Source organism: Ctenopharyngodon idella, chromosome 3 (genome assembly GCF_019924925.1).
Source record: "Ctenopharyngodon idella isolate HZGC_01 chromosome 3, HZGC01, whole genome shotgun sequence".
Classification (NCBI taxonomy): domain Eukaryota; kingdom Metazoa; phylum Chordata; class Actinopteri; order Cypriniformes; family Xenocyprididae; genus Ctenopharyngodon; species Ctenopharyngodon idella.
The window spans coordinates 2,867,802-2,881,678 of NC_067222.1; the positions used below are offsets into that span (position 1 = coordinate 2,867,802).

Genomic DNA, 13,877 nt, shown 5'->3' on the forward strand with positions numbered 1-13,877 from the left:
AGTGCGGGCTGTTAAAGCTCCGCCCTCTTCTGGAAAGGGGGCCGGGAGCAGCAGGTCATTTGCATTTAAAGGGACACACACAAAAACAGTGTGTTTTTGCTCACACCCCAATAGGGGCAAATTTGACAAGCTATAATAAAAGATCAGTGGGGTATTTTGCATTGAAACTTCAGACACATTCTGTACAAAAAATACTATGGAAGTCAATGGCTACAGTCAACTGTCTGGTTACAGACATTCTTCATAAAATCTTCTTTTGTGTTCAACAGAAGAAATTCATACAGGTTTGGAACAACTTAAGAGTGAGTAACTGATGACAGAATTTTCATTTTCAAGTGAACTATCCCTTTAAAAGACGACAAAATGCACTTTCTCTATGTTTGTTTGATCATTTTGATCTTTTTATATGCACAAAAATGAAACTGCTTTAAAAGAGACTTTAAACAAAGCACACTAGTCATATGTAACACTTCTGTGGTGGTTTCATGTCACTTTTATGTCATTTTTGAAGCTTGACAGCCTTTGATAACTGAATATGTTAATTATGTGAAACAGCAGTGTGAACTTTTTTCTAAACATCTCAACAGATCTGATCATGAGTGTAAATCATGAGTAGGTTACAGGCGCCAGTGATGCTATCAAATTTTCAGAAAACAAAAGTTACCTGCAACACCTACAGCTTCTGAAAAGAACTTTTAGAGCAGCACAAAATTAATAATTGACTGCTTGTTTTTGACATTCTTTCAGCATTAGAGTTGGGCTCTTTTGATCATATGGTGTAGAGATGGTGACAGAGAGAGCGTTTATCTTGGGCTTTCTTTCATCAGTCTCTACCACTCATGCTTACAGTCTCTTGTTCTCATATTCCCTTCAAATTAATCATCACAGTGAACACTCTTTCATTCACTTTTTTCTTTGTTTGGTGTATTATATACTCTTCTGCGGGCTAGAATTGGCAAGAGAATTTGCAGAACCCTTTGATAAAATTACATTTTTATGACTGAAACTAAACTTACTTTGACTATTTATTATTATTATTATTATTATTTATTCATTTTGGCTATAGAACATCTGGTTTTGTGATATCAAGGTAGTTTCTGTTCTTAGAGTTTGTCTATGTAAAAAGTACTTCCCTGAATGTAAAATTGAATATTCAATATGTCACTATGTCAGATGGATTAGTCAGTAGATGGTGAAGATGAAAATCCAGGTCTTAACAAGCTTCAGGACTGTTTGTGCCTGAAAACTCATTTCAGACCTGAGAGATGTTGGAAATATTCTAGTTTCCCCAAATGTCTTTTTCTACCATGTGAAGTACCATGTTCTTGTAAGACCAAACTATATTAAATTAACATCTCACTGCCCTCATTATGAATTGCATTGTATTTGTATGAGAAGGTATTATTATTTTGATCCTTTTTTTTGGGAAAACAACTGTTGTAGACTATTGTTTTGACCACTTTTCACTGGAATAATTCGAGCGTTCACATCTGACCAGTAAGCTCTAGAATCAGACAACATGATATTAATTAGAAACTGAAGGTCTGTATGTAGTTTCTCATCACATTTTAGAAAGCCACTTCTACTCCCGAAGAGTGTCACATTTGAGAGAGATGAGCAGAGTCAGACACACCACAGAGCTTGATGGGACTTGTGGCTGTGCATTGAGTGACATTTCAGCTTCAGTGGTTACAGCTTGAAGTCTCAGCGTGAATGTACACCAGGGGACAGAAAACGCTCCATCAAATTCGCTGAGAGACAGTGAGAGATGTGACACAGGAAGTCCACAAAGATTTTTCATCTGACTGTTATGCTACACATTTTACTTTAGTGATGCTTTGTTGCTTTTTTGTTTGGATCTTTATGAGTGGTTATGTCCATTTAATTATAATAATAATAATAATACAGTTCAATCATGACAACTAGTTTTAGCATGTTATTGAATATGGCAATGATATGCTAGTGTGCAACTAGATATGCTACACTGCTGCTGTTGATTATTGCTGCAGCTGCTGCTACTGCTGAGCAAGTATGAACTTGCTACTGCTAATAGATTAACAGACACTCTGCTGTGAGCCTGTAAGATTTGCTGCTGCTGGATAAATAGACATATATAAATCCCGTAGCATATCTTGGCAGGTGGAGCTGGGGAGGTGGAGGGGTTCAGAGGAACTCTGATAGCATATAGCAAACACTGAACCAGACTATTTTAATGTTGAGCAAGCAACTTCATTGGCTGCAGGATCAGCAGAAGCCAATCAGCTTGTGTCATGCAGTAATGATGTGATTGCTTGCTGACTGCATGTAAAGGACCATCAGCCTGTGCCATCTATAGTTTCATGACCGAACTAGATATTAAGAAGTAGAAGAAGAAATGCAACAGGAAAATAACCCCTGATAAGTAAGGGATAATGTACATCCAGCCAGTTGTTATCACTTATTACATGGCTACTTGCCACATAAGTAAATAATTAGACACAAAATATTGACTTGAAATATTTTATTAGTTCTTTAAACGCAAATCTTCCGCGAAGAAAGCAGTTGCTAGCAAGCGGCATGTTCAAACTAGACAGCCATTTAAAGGATATGGTACAGTCATACCACTTATTACACTGCATTTCGCCACATAAATAATTATGGGGATAAGAGATATTTATTAAAGATGAACCTGTTTTAAAATCTTACCTGTTTTTAACTTATATAATCCATAACAGTGTACAAAATAATCATTGCAAAATGGCAGCACCTGTGTTTGTATGAAACAGAGAACGAGCCTACGATACCGGATGTAAATGTACACAAAATATTGATGTTTTAATATTTTATAAGCTCACAAAATGCAAAACTTACACAAGGGGAAACTGTAAAGTGCTGACTTTAGTGACAGTTACCAGGATGAGCCTGTGTTATCAGTTTTTAGCGGTTGTTATCAGGGAATAACATAGAGCTGGATGGAATCAAGTATTCCACAGAGCCATCATAATAAAGAGACCATAATAAAGCCATCATAATAAAGTCACCCTATGGTGAAAATCATGTTTTTAATGTTGTTTATATCTCTATGTGGTGTTTTTTATATGCTTTAAGACAAACCATGTGCAAATTCAACACCATTGCTGAGGATTTTCTCCTTAAAACTGCAGTGAAAAAAAGACAAAAACGCGGTTTGAAATCGCTGGTGTGTGTGACGTCTCAAACCACCTTGTAACCAATCACGTCAACATGCCGGCGGGCTTTAGCATATCATTAACAGCGAACTAACAGGGGAGTCTCGAGAGAAGCCAGGTTATATCGGTATATTTTTCTGTTGATATGAAAAATTGTGTAGATTTAGCAATATGGCAGGTGCATGATGTTTATTACGATGTTATGATGAACTATATGCCTTTCTCCACTGACGTTCTGAGTTGTTCAAAGCATTTCTAATGATACTGATTGTTAGAAGGCAGCTGTCTGACTTTGACATGGTGAACAGGAACATGGTTTGTAACATTAGCAACACATTATTAGCTGTTTGATAACGTAGTCAAGCAAAAGGCTAATCATATTAATTACCATTATGTGTCCGACGTTGTAAAGAGCAAACTATTGTGCAGTGTTTACCTCAGTAAGTTGACCAAGTGGATCACCGAGCTGGCGTGAGCGAGTGGAGGTGGGGCTAATTTGCATATTCATTGATCCACGTATATTAAATGAAGCAAGGGTGTAGAGTTACATTCAAGCTATTTTAAGGCATTAAGAATTTTTTTTCACAAAGAAAAAAAATTTAAATATGTCATTTTGGTGATCAAAGATGAGTTTTAAGGGATAAAATCATTGACTACAGGGGGACTTTAAATAATATTGATTGGATGAGATTGACCATTCCAACAGACCTAATATGAAGCACTGATATCTTCTTTAAAGACACGTCTAATGATGGATAAGTTTAATGAAAGAGCTGGAAACTGATCTAGACGTCTCTTCTCCCTCTGGCACTGCAGGAAGGCTCTGTTAAAAAAAATGACTGAATATGACTTTAGAGAGCCCGAGCCAATGAGAACGTCAGTGCAACATGCTGACATGTACACTATTAAAAAAGGAGATGTCTGTGTTTGATGGTAACAACAGATGTCATGTCACCCATGGGCAATGGTGTGTGTTTTTTGATGAACACTTCATTTCATGGGTTGTGATTCAAGACGCTGATTTCTACCACATCAAATGAACTTGCAAACTCTCAAACACACCCTCAACTGCTATATACAGTGTATATAAATATATATATATATATATATATAAGGTATATAACTGCTATATATATATATATGCAGTGTAAGCGGCAACCAATCACAACAGACTGGGCTGTCTGGTCAAGCAGAGCAGAAAGGAGGGATTTAGAGAGACTGGAGCATCGGACGAGTTGTTTCAGAATCACTATTATGAGAAAATGAAAGTGTTTTTTGACCTTTGATGCATGTACACCTGCTATAGGAGACCTTCAAAACAAAATTAAGAAACTTTAAAGTAGCATTATAGGGGCACTTTAAGGGTACACTATGTAATTATTGGCCCTCTAGCGGTTAAAAAACAAAACTGCACGCCTTTTGCTCATTGTGACAACTAACCTATGCCACACCCACACCATAAATGTGTCAAAGTAGGTGGAGCAACTTTTCACTATTTACAGATATGATGAGACACATGGGCAAGCGACACATGTACGCAATTTCCCGCGAAAACCCTCCCGTCAGGTCTAAAATATAAACACTTATAACAGGCTTACCATAGTGAATCAATGTAAGACAATAACACATTTTGGAAGAAATATTGATGATGTATGGACTCGTTATTTAAATTTTGAACAATAACAACAAAAAAAAGGTAACATAGTGTACTGTTCTGTTCTTTTGAACATTCTATTTATCAAAGAAACCTTAACATTTTTTCTAGCACTGTTTCTATAAAAATATGAAGCAGCACAACCGTTTTTAACATTGATAATAATCAGAAATGCTTCTTGACCATCAAATCATCATATCAGAATGATTTCTGAAGAATCATGTGACACTGAAGACTGGAGTAATGATGCTAAAAATGTATCAATTGTAAAAATATTTCACAATATTACTGTTTTTACAGTGTTTTTGAGATTTGTAGTGTATTTTATGCATGACATTCCCCTATAAAAAAACAAAACAAAACAAAAAACGGTGACCGTGTCACTGTTTTGGACAGAAAGTGATTGTGTCCCGATGGGCAAAAGCACCAGATGTTGCACATTTCATTCCCTTTCTCACTCTCAATTTATCATTGCCCCTGCCGGGCCATCACAACATCTCTAAACGAGTCTCTTGGCCGTGTTTCTATCCCACATGCCTTGCTTCATTTCTTGTACTTTCCCTTATTTATGAATCCAACAGAAGTCTTCCATTTCAAACTCCTCCTCATGCGTCTCTCGACCTCGTCTTCGCTTGGCTGTACTTTATGTGTGAGTGTGTTTTGTCTCTGACAGCTCATGCCAGTACACTCACACATGAAGCCCGTACTTCAGGCTTCAGATCTACTGCTGGCTCATGCACTCGCCCAGAAACACATGCCCACAAACACACACACTAGAAGTACCACACGTGGCTCTGACAGACTCAGAAAAGGAGGGAGGCAGATCCGTGTGGTCCCACAATCTGTTGCCTCCGCTTCACAACGTGGCAGGGAGACACCAGTAAAACCAGCACCTACAAACCATCACATCCAGTTATAGCTGCTGTCTACTCCTTTACTGTTGCTGACACTGCTCATGGACTTCTCACGCATGTTCATTTCACTACCAACTTAATCTCAAATGTCCCTAAAGGTGAGTTGCACCAATAAGGATTAAGCTTAAATCTATATTAAATCAAGTTTTACATTATAATTCTGTTGCACCAGACTTTGTGAAAAATAGGCTTACATTTAAGCTATATCATTTTTATCTTGGATTTAATTTACATTTAAGATACATAAAATGTAATCCTGTTGCCCCATTAATTGAAACTCTTATTTAAATCTTAGTAAGGGATTAACTTTAAACTTAAATGTAAGGAGGAATTGATTATGATGAGAATAAACTTGGTCAAAACGATCCCTGTTCACATGGATCCGTGAAATTAAAAACACTGTATTATTCATGCCAGGCCAGTAGTTGGCGATGAAGGTATGGACTAGTGTCTGTGAATATTAAACCACAAACTGAATATGAATCCTGCATGTTCTGTGTGTCTCTGGCACAGACGCGTGAATATGTTTACTACACATCCTGAAGCACGCGTGACGCTCGCTGTGTTTTTTCCAGCATATGCCATCTTACTATATGATGACATGAACACATAAACTTCATCTCCAGAGCTGCTCTGAGTCTCACTTTGTGAGCATTTTACCGTTTAATTTGAGAAAAAACTATTGTCATATCATATACACACAGAAACTTCAAGATCACAACAACCCGTCAAAATAAAAGTTTGGTTTGTAACAGAAATATAGCCTTATTACTATTGTATTACTATGTACTATTGTACGGTATAATGTATTTCTTAATAACAATGTACAATAATTATTAAGACTTTAGTTTTGAAGGAATAATCACACAATTTTACAGTAACAGTAAAATTTGTTTGCCAAAAAAAAAAAAAAAAAAAAAAAATGAAAGGGTTTATTTAAATTGAATTTGATTCAAAGTTTTATGCCTTCATTTGATTACCAGAAAAATTAAAATACAAAGCACAGAATTTCTGGAAAAAAAATTCATAGGGCCCTATTATTGTAAACGAATTAATAAAGTTGTTTTTTATTAATTCAATTAATTAGACGTGTTTTTGATTAAACCATTAAAATGGAATCCAGAAAAATTAAAACATAAAACAGAATTTGGTAAAAAAATAAAAGTAAGTATTTCAAGTATTTCATAGAGCCCTACATATTGAATTGCGTAGCATAATATTTTTTTCATTGCATCGAATCGCATTGTGTTGAATCGAATCGAAATCAGATCACATCACATCACATCATAATAGGGGTGAATCGCATCGCATTGGTAGCTGATTCATATGTATCTTTAATGTATCGTATCGTTGGCTATGCATTGAGATGCGTATCGCATCAGCCTCAGTTATGGAGATGCACATCCCTAACGCCTACACACCACAAATTTGCATTTTTGTAATTTACAGGGAGACCATAACCAGTGTTGGGGGTAACTTGAGTTACGTAATCAGATTACTTTTTCAAGTAACTAGTAAAGTAACACATTACTTTTTCAATTTACAACAAAATATCTAAGTTACTTTTTCAAATAAGTAACACAAGTTTTTTTTTTTTCACATTTATTGACCGACAGCTCTCTTGTCTCCATGTTGAGAGAAATAAAGTGCATGTTGGTGCGTGAGGTGTTGTGCGCTGTGTGAACATGATGGTTACTGTAGTTCTAGACTAAATGTGAACATGCATTTACTCATCTCACTTGCAGGAAAACATTTAGTATTCCTCAAAATTAATAAAAACAGTGAAATACAATCTCAGAATTTCACGCAATCCTGTAATAATAAACTATATTAAATTACACAAATGTACTTTATGTATTTAATCTCACTTTATTAATCAATGTCTTTACTGCTGACCTTCAATGATCTAATTCAGCCATACTAATAAGCAAAAATGACTTTAGATTAGATTTAGAAATAAGAGTGTTGAACTTCCTCCTCCTGTATCCTATTCTTCTTTAATCCAGAATGGCAGCACAGCTGAAAGGTTTGTTTGAGCTGCGCCCTCTACTGTATAGGCGTAAATATGCATTTCCTTCAGCCTGAGGCTTATTCATTTCACTGTTGATGTGAAAGAACCTTAACATTTGCCAAAACGCATAAAAAAGTCTTCCGTTTTTAGTTGAAAATGTGTGCCATGTAAATAGCCCCCCTTTAAAAAAAAGGTATTTTTTTTTACATTGTAATATTATTGTCATGACATCAATTTTAAAACTCTTATTACTAAAATAGAAAAAAATCTTATCACTAAAAAACTACAGCCAGATTTTTTAACATTGTGATATTATATATTATATTATATATTGTCATATCAACAATTTACTGCCAACTGAAAACATAATATATTATATATTATTTATTATAATTTAGTATAATTTACTATAATAATAAATTAATATTTTTTTATATTTTCATACTTTTATTTACTATATTTTACAATTTATAGAATATATAAAGAGTTCAGATGCAAAAGCCGCTAAATGCCACCTCCGTCAGAAATGAGATCGAATGCTCTCCGCACATAGTATACGTATGAGCCGCTTTGCCAAGCTGCAAGTTATCATCATGTTTTGTCCATCGTTACAGTGGCATTGACAGGATTTCGCAAGTAGCAAGTAAGCACAACAATGTTCCTTTTACTGCTGTAAAACTGACAGAAACAGACGTTTTACTATGTCTTGTTGTCCAAAGAGGTGGACTTAAAGGTTTTTGCAAAAAAGCACACATGGACTTAGCTGGTTTTGCAGCAAAAGACAGTCAAATTTGTCAATTACCAATGAATTGACTAAAGTGACATTTCTGAAAATAAGGCATTTCAATAACTGACTAATAACTTTTTCATTGCCATTAAAGTGTAATTACTGAACCTGGTAAAAAAAATGCTCATGTAAAAGAAAACATGTCAGACGGTTTTTGCATCTGAACTCTTCATATTATTATATGTTAAAGGTAGGGTAGGCAATTTCATTTCGGTGTTGATAGTGTTGACATAGAAACTCATAGTTATGGTTACGGCATGAAAGAAGCATAAGTTCATTGTTTTGGTTCAGGAGGAACTGTAAAAGGCAGCTGTTGTTTGTTTGTGGCACTCGGTGACTGACGTCTGTTTAACTCTGCACAGCATGAAACGCGCTGATACCGTGTGACGTCTGCGTGAGCAGGTGCGCGGAGGTATGCAAATACATATATTGAGAGGCAGGTCGGACCGAATGCAATGATTGGACGTTTTTGATCCTGAGACTTCCACAGAAGATTCTAATATTGATTGCTATCAGGATGCGAGTTTCAAACAGAATAACTCTAAAAGTGTTTATGAATTGCCTACCCTACCTTTAACACCTTTATGATTTTTTTCCCACATTATGGTGATAAGAATGACATTATTTTTGGCATTATGATAATGAGAGTTTTGGGTTATGAAAATAATGTCGCATACAAAATGATTAGTCCTAATATAACCTTCATTATATAATAAAGCCTGTTTCATAAATGTTTGGTGTGATTTTGGTGTGAAACATGACCCACACTTGCTCTTGACAGGTGAGATTGTGAGATCTGAATTGTCTCTCACACACACAAAATCACATCACATGTACATATATCCAGATAATGAATGATGATTCATCCTTTATCACCCAAGCTAAAGTTGGGTCTCACTACCCACAAGCACACAGAGAAATGAAGGGCTACTCACGGTTATAGTAGGAATCGCAGCAACCAGAGAGTACACGAGCACCGGCGGTACGTTACTGGTCTCATCCGGTCCAGGGTAAGGTTTGGAGAACGTCTTATCGAAGCAGAAAAATCCCTGGACGTGTACGGGAAAGGTGTCCGTGTATTCGAAGTAGTACGCCAGGAGAACGGTGCCTGCCATGATCACCAGCTGAAAATAGAACATGATCCACGCTTTAGAACCAGAGAAGAAGACGCTCCGCCACAGCCTGTGTGTTAGCGCACAGTCACAGAGACACACACTCCGGTGTCGTGATACTGAGAACGTTACATGCTGTTCTACGAGGAAAGCCGCACAGAGCGAGCGTGAGGAGAGTGGAAAGCGGGGAAAGATGTGGAGAGAAACAGCGGGGAGGGACAGCGTGATTTTGAGCCTGAGCAGACACAAATTGGCTCAGCGGCGCGTGTGTGTGTCCGTGTGTTCACGTATGTGACATTTTGGATGTGTGTGAAACACAACGAGGGTGTGAACACACTCATTAACGACTTTCAAAATGAGCTCGCTTTCATTCAAGCCTTTTAACACACTATGCTTCTCATTAAACCCTTAAAATACAAAGATAACAGGCTTTTACACAAGCAAACCACAAATAACTACTGATATATAATGATCACAAAAGATATCTAATAGGGCTGCACAAATTGGGGAAAAAATCTAATTGTAATAGTGATTTAAAATACATTTTTTTAAAAAAAATCCAGGTTTGCTGTGCTTGTTTATAGGGCTACATAATTTGGCCAAAATTTTGTGATTATAATATTTCAACATGGCTATAAAATAATAATAATAAATAATAATAAAAAATTACAAAATAAAAAACAAAATAAGAAATACTATAATATAAAATATTAAAATATTATAAATACTATTATGATATTAAACTATTTCATTAAATAATATGGGAATAATATTACAATATTAAATTAAATATTCTAAATACTATTGTAATATTTCACATTTTATTAAAAATATGAACAAATAACAAATATTATATAAATTGAATTATATAAATATAACAAATATTATATATGTATATATATATATATATATAATAATAAAAAATTGTTTCAATGAAATGCATACTAAAATGAAAATGAAAAAAAAAATCTAATATTGTAATATTTCACATTATTTTTATTAAATATGAAAATATAATATAATATATATAAAATATTACATAAATATATAATTGTATTATTATAGATTATAGTTTACATATATATAAGTATATATTATATATATATATATATATATATATATATATACACACACACACACACACAATTATGTTTGAATGAAATGCATAATAAAATGAAAAGAAAAATAAAATATTCTAAATACTGTTGTAATATTTCACATTATTTTAGTAATAAGAATTTGGCAGTAAATTTATGTCACATGACAATAATATTACAATATAAAAAATCATTTTCTTTTTATTTTGATTTTAGTGTTAAATGTGACCTGACATAACTGACAAAAGTGCCCAAAGGCATTTTTTGGAGGCCGCTGTATTTAAATATAATAGGTTTCTTATTCTCATAAGTGCATTGCACTTGTTTCCTGAGCATATGAAGTGTAAAAAATATGCTTGGATTATTCACCCAGATCTCTCATCCCACACAGACACCCACATACACACACACCCAAACACAAACCTTGACCCACGTGTCAGTCAAGAGTTCTTAATGTCTCTTGCATATAAAAAGAGAGAGAGAAAGACAAATACTGTTGCATATGATTGCCGTGGTAAAGAATTAAATGTACAGCGTTAAAATATACTTTTTAAAACATACACCGTTCCAAAGCAGCTTTACAGGAAACAGAAATAAAGAAGATAAAAGGAAAAGAGCTTAGATTTGGTGTAGTGCAATGCTGATACTGTCCACTAGGGGACAGACCAGAGCTTTGAAGATAATCAGTGGTGCCTGATAAGGCAAGAACCACTTTTACGATTGCTCATATTTAGAGTAAGAAACCTGAACAAAGTATTAAACTTTGGTGAATAACTGTTACAAAAAATGAATAATATTACAAACTGTGTGGCTATTAGTTTTCTAAGTGATCAGACTTGATGAATATAAGCAAATAAGGCTGGAGTCTTTTGACTTGAACCAGGAGACAAACACCTAGAGCAAGTAGCAACCTTAGAAACCACACAACAGTGCATTAAAAATGCAAAATGCAAAAATCTAGTTGTTTTTGTTTTTTTCCAGCCACTTTCTACTAATATACTACCTCAAAAAAGCCTCAATAATGATGATTGGAAGAATTCTGACACTATGTTTAGTTTTTAAGTTGTTTTTAACTTTCAAGACAATGTTTGAGGTCAGTAAGATTTTTTTAAAGAAATTAATAATTTTGTTAGGCAAGGATGCATTAAATTGATCAAATGTGATGAGACTTTTAAAGAATCCTGAAAAAAGTATCACACTTTCCAAAAAATATGAAGCAGCACAACTGTTTTCAACATTGATAATAATCAGGAATGTTTCTCTCATCATATTAGAATGATTTCTGAAGGATCATGTGACTGAAGGCTGGAGTAATGATGCTGAAAATTCAGCTTTGATCACAGGAATAATTTTAAAATATATTACAGTAGAAAACAGTTATTCTTTAAAATATCTTACCGACCCCAGTATATTAGTGAATAATATTTGCTGTTTCACCGTATTAATTTCATGTGTATATGAACACATGTAGTATCTGATCATTCATTCATTTGTTAGTTGGAAATATTCAACCCAAATTTTAAAATAGCATCTCACTGGAACATGCTGCTTGTATTTGGCATTGGTTAGTGAAACGATCATTAAACCCACTGTGCCAGAATCACTCTGTGGGTCTGTGTTCACTCAATGAGTCTAATTAGAGAGCGGGGGGAGCAGGAATATTCCATATGGCAACATGTTTTTCCACAGAAAGATAAATTCAACATTACTCTATCATCAGTCATTTCTGCATAGTTTAGTCTGAGATAAAAGTTCAGATTCTGAACAAGCCTGGAGATATGACTGTACCAAACCAAAATAAAGAGCCCATGTGTTGTGGAAGACATGAGAAAAAATGTGTCACAGATGCATATGAATATTTGCTCTGTAATATATGTACTTCTATATACCGTTATTGTAGTGCATACTGCAAACAAGTTGAGATAGATCAATAGAGACCCTTGCCGTATTAGCCACAGCATCACAGTAAACAAAGCTGACAGCAGACGCCACGCTTTGGAGAAGCACAGAGGAGGACACGCTTGATTGTGTTTGGAGGAGAGCGGAGAAAGGGACTTCCAAAGGACAAGATTCATTGCTGTCATAAATTAATCATGACAGATGTGCTGTAATCTCGGGAAGAACGTGGTGAACTGAGATCTGTTTCAAAGCCTGTTTGAGAAGGTACGACTCCTCAGAGCATTCTGACCTCTTTCTGATTCAAGAGCTTTGTGCAGCTGTCCTGTGAAATGTTAGATATTTCTCAGCCTGAAAGCTGAGAATTTGTTTTCCATATAGCGGATGTTTGATGTTTAGGACTGAATATATCTACATTGGTTGTCAAAGAAAAAACTGAATAAGAAAACAAGGAAATAACCATTGGAAAAAGATTCATATTCTTGTGAAATACAAAAAAACTGCACAGACAGATAGACAGACAGATGGAACGACAGATAAAAGACAGACGGATAGATACATCAACAGACAGACAGACAGAGACAGATAGAACAACAGATAGAAAGATAGACAGATAGAATGACAGACAGACAGACAGATAGAATGATAAACAGACAGACAGATAGATAGATAGATAGATAGATAGATAGATAGATAGATAGACAGAACGACAGACAGACAGACAGACAGACAGATAGAACGACAGACAGACAGGTAGATATATAGATAGATAGATAGACAGAACGACAGACAGACAAACAGACAGACAGACAGATAGATAGATAGATAGATAGATAGATAGATAGATAGATGGATAGAATGACAGACAAACAGAGACAGACAGACAGATAGAACGACAGACAGACAGACAGACAGACAGATAGATAGATAGATAGATAGATAGATAGAACGACAGACAGAGACAGACAGACAGATAGATAGATGGATAGAATCACAGACACAGACAGATAGATAGAACGACAGACAAACAGACAGATAGATAGAACAGACAGACAGACAGATAGATAGATAGACAGATAGATGGATAGAACGACAGACAAACAGACAGACAGACAGATAGATGGATAGAATGACAGACACAGACAGATAGATAGAACGACAGACAAACAAACAGACAGATAGATAGATAGATAGATAGATAGAACAGACAGACAGACAGACAGACAGATAGATAGATAG

At 35.1% G+C, this 13,877-nt stretch overlaps 1 protein-coding gene across 6 annotated transcripts in view; it reads right to left on the minus strand.

Annotated features, from left to right (window-relative positions):
* Positions 1 to 13,877, minus strand: part of plppr2a (phospholipid phosphatase related 2a) — a 46,432-nt gene that overhangs the window by 17,205 nt on the left and 15,350 nt on the right. For 5 of the 6 annotated variants that reach the window (XM_051888103.1, XM_051888099.1, XM_051888105.1 and 2 more), the window contains one exon: positions 9,469 to 9,657. In XM_051888103.1, coding sequence (XP_051744063.1) covers positions 9,469 to 9,657 — 189 coding nt within the window. Of the gene's footprint in view, positions 1 to 9,468; positions 9,895 to 13,877 lie in introns of those variants that run through there. The other variant, XM_051888104.1, reaches the window with a different exon arrangement.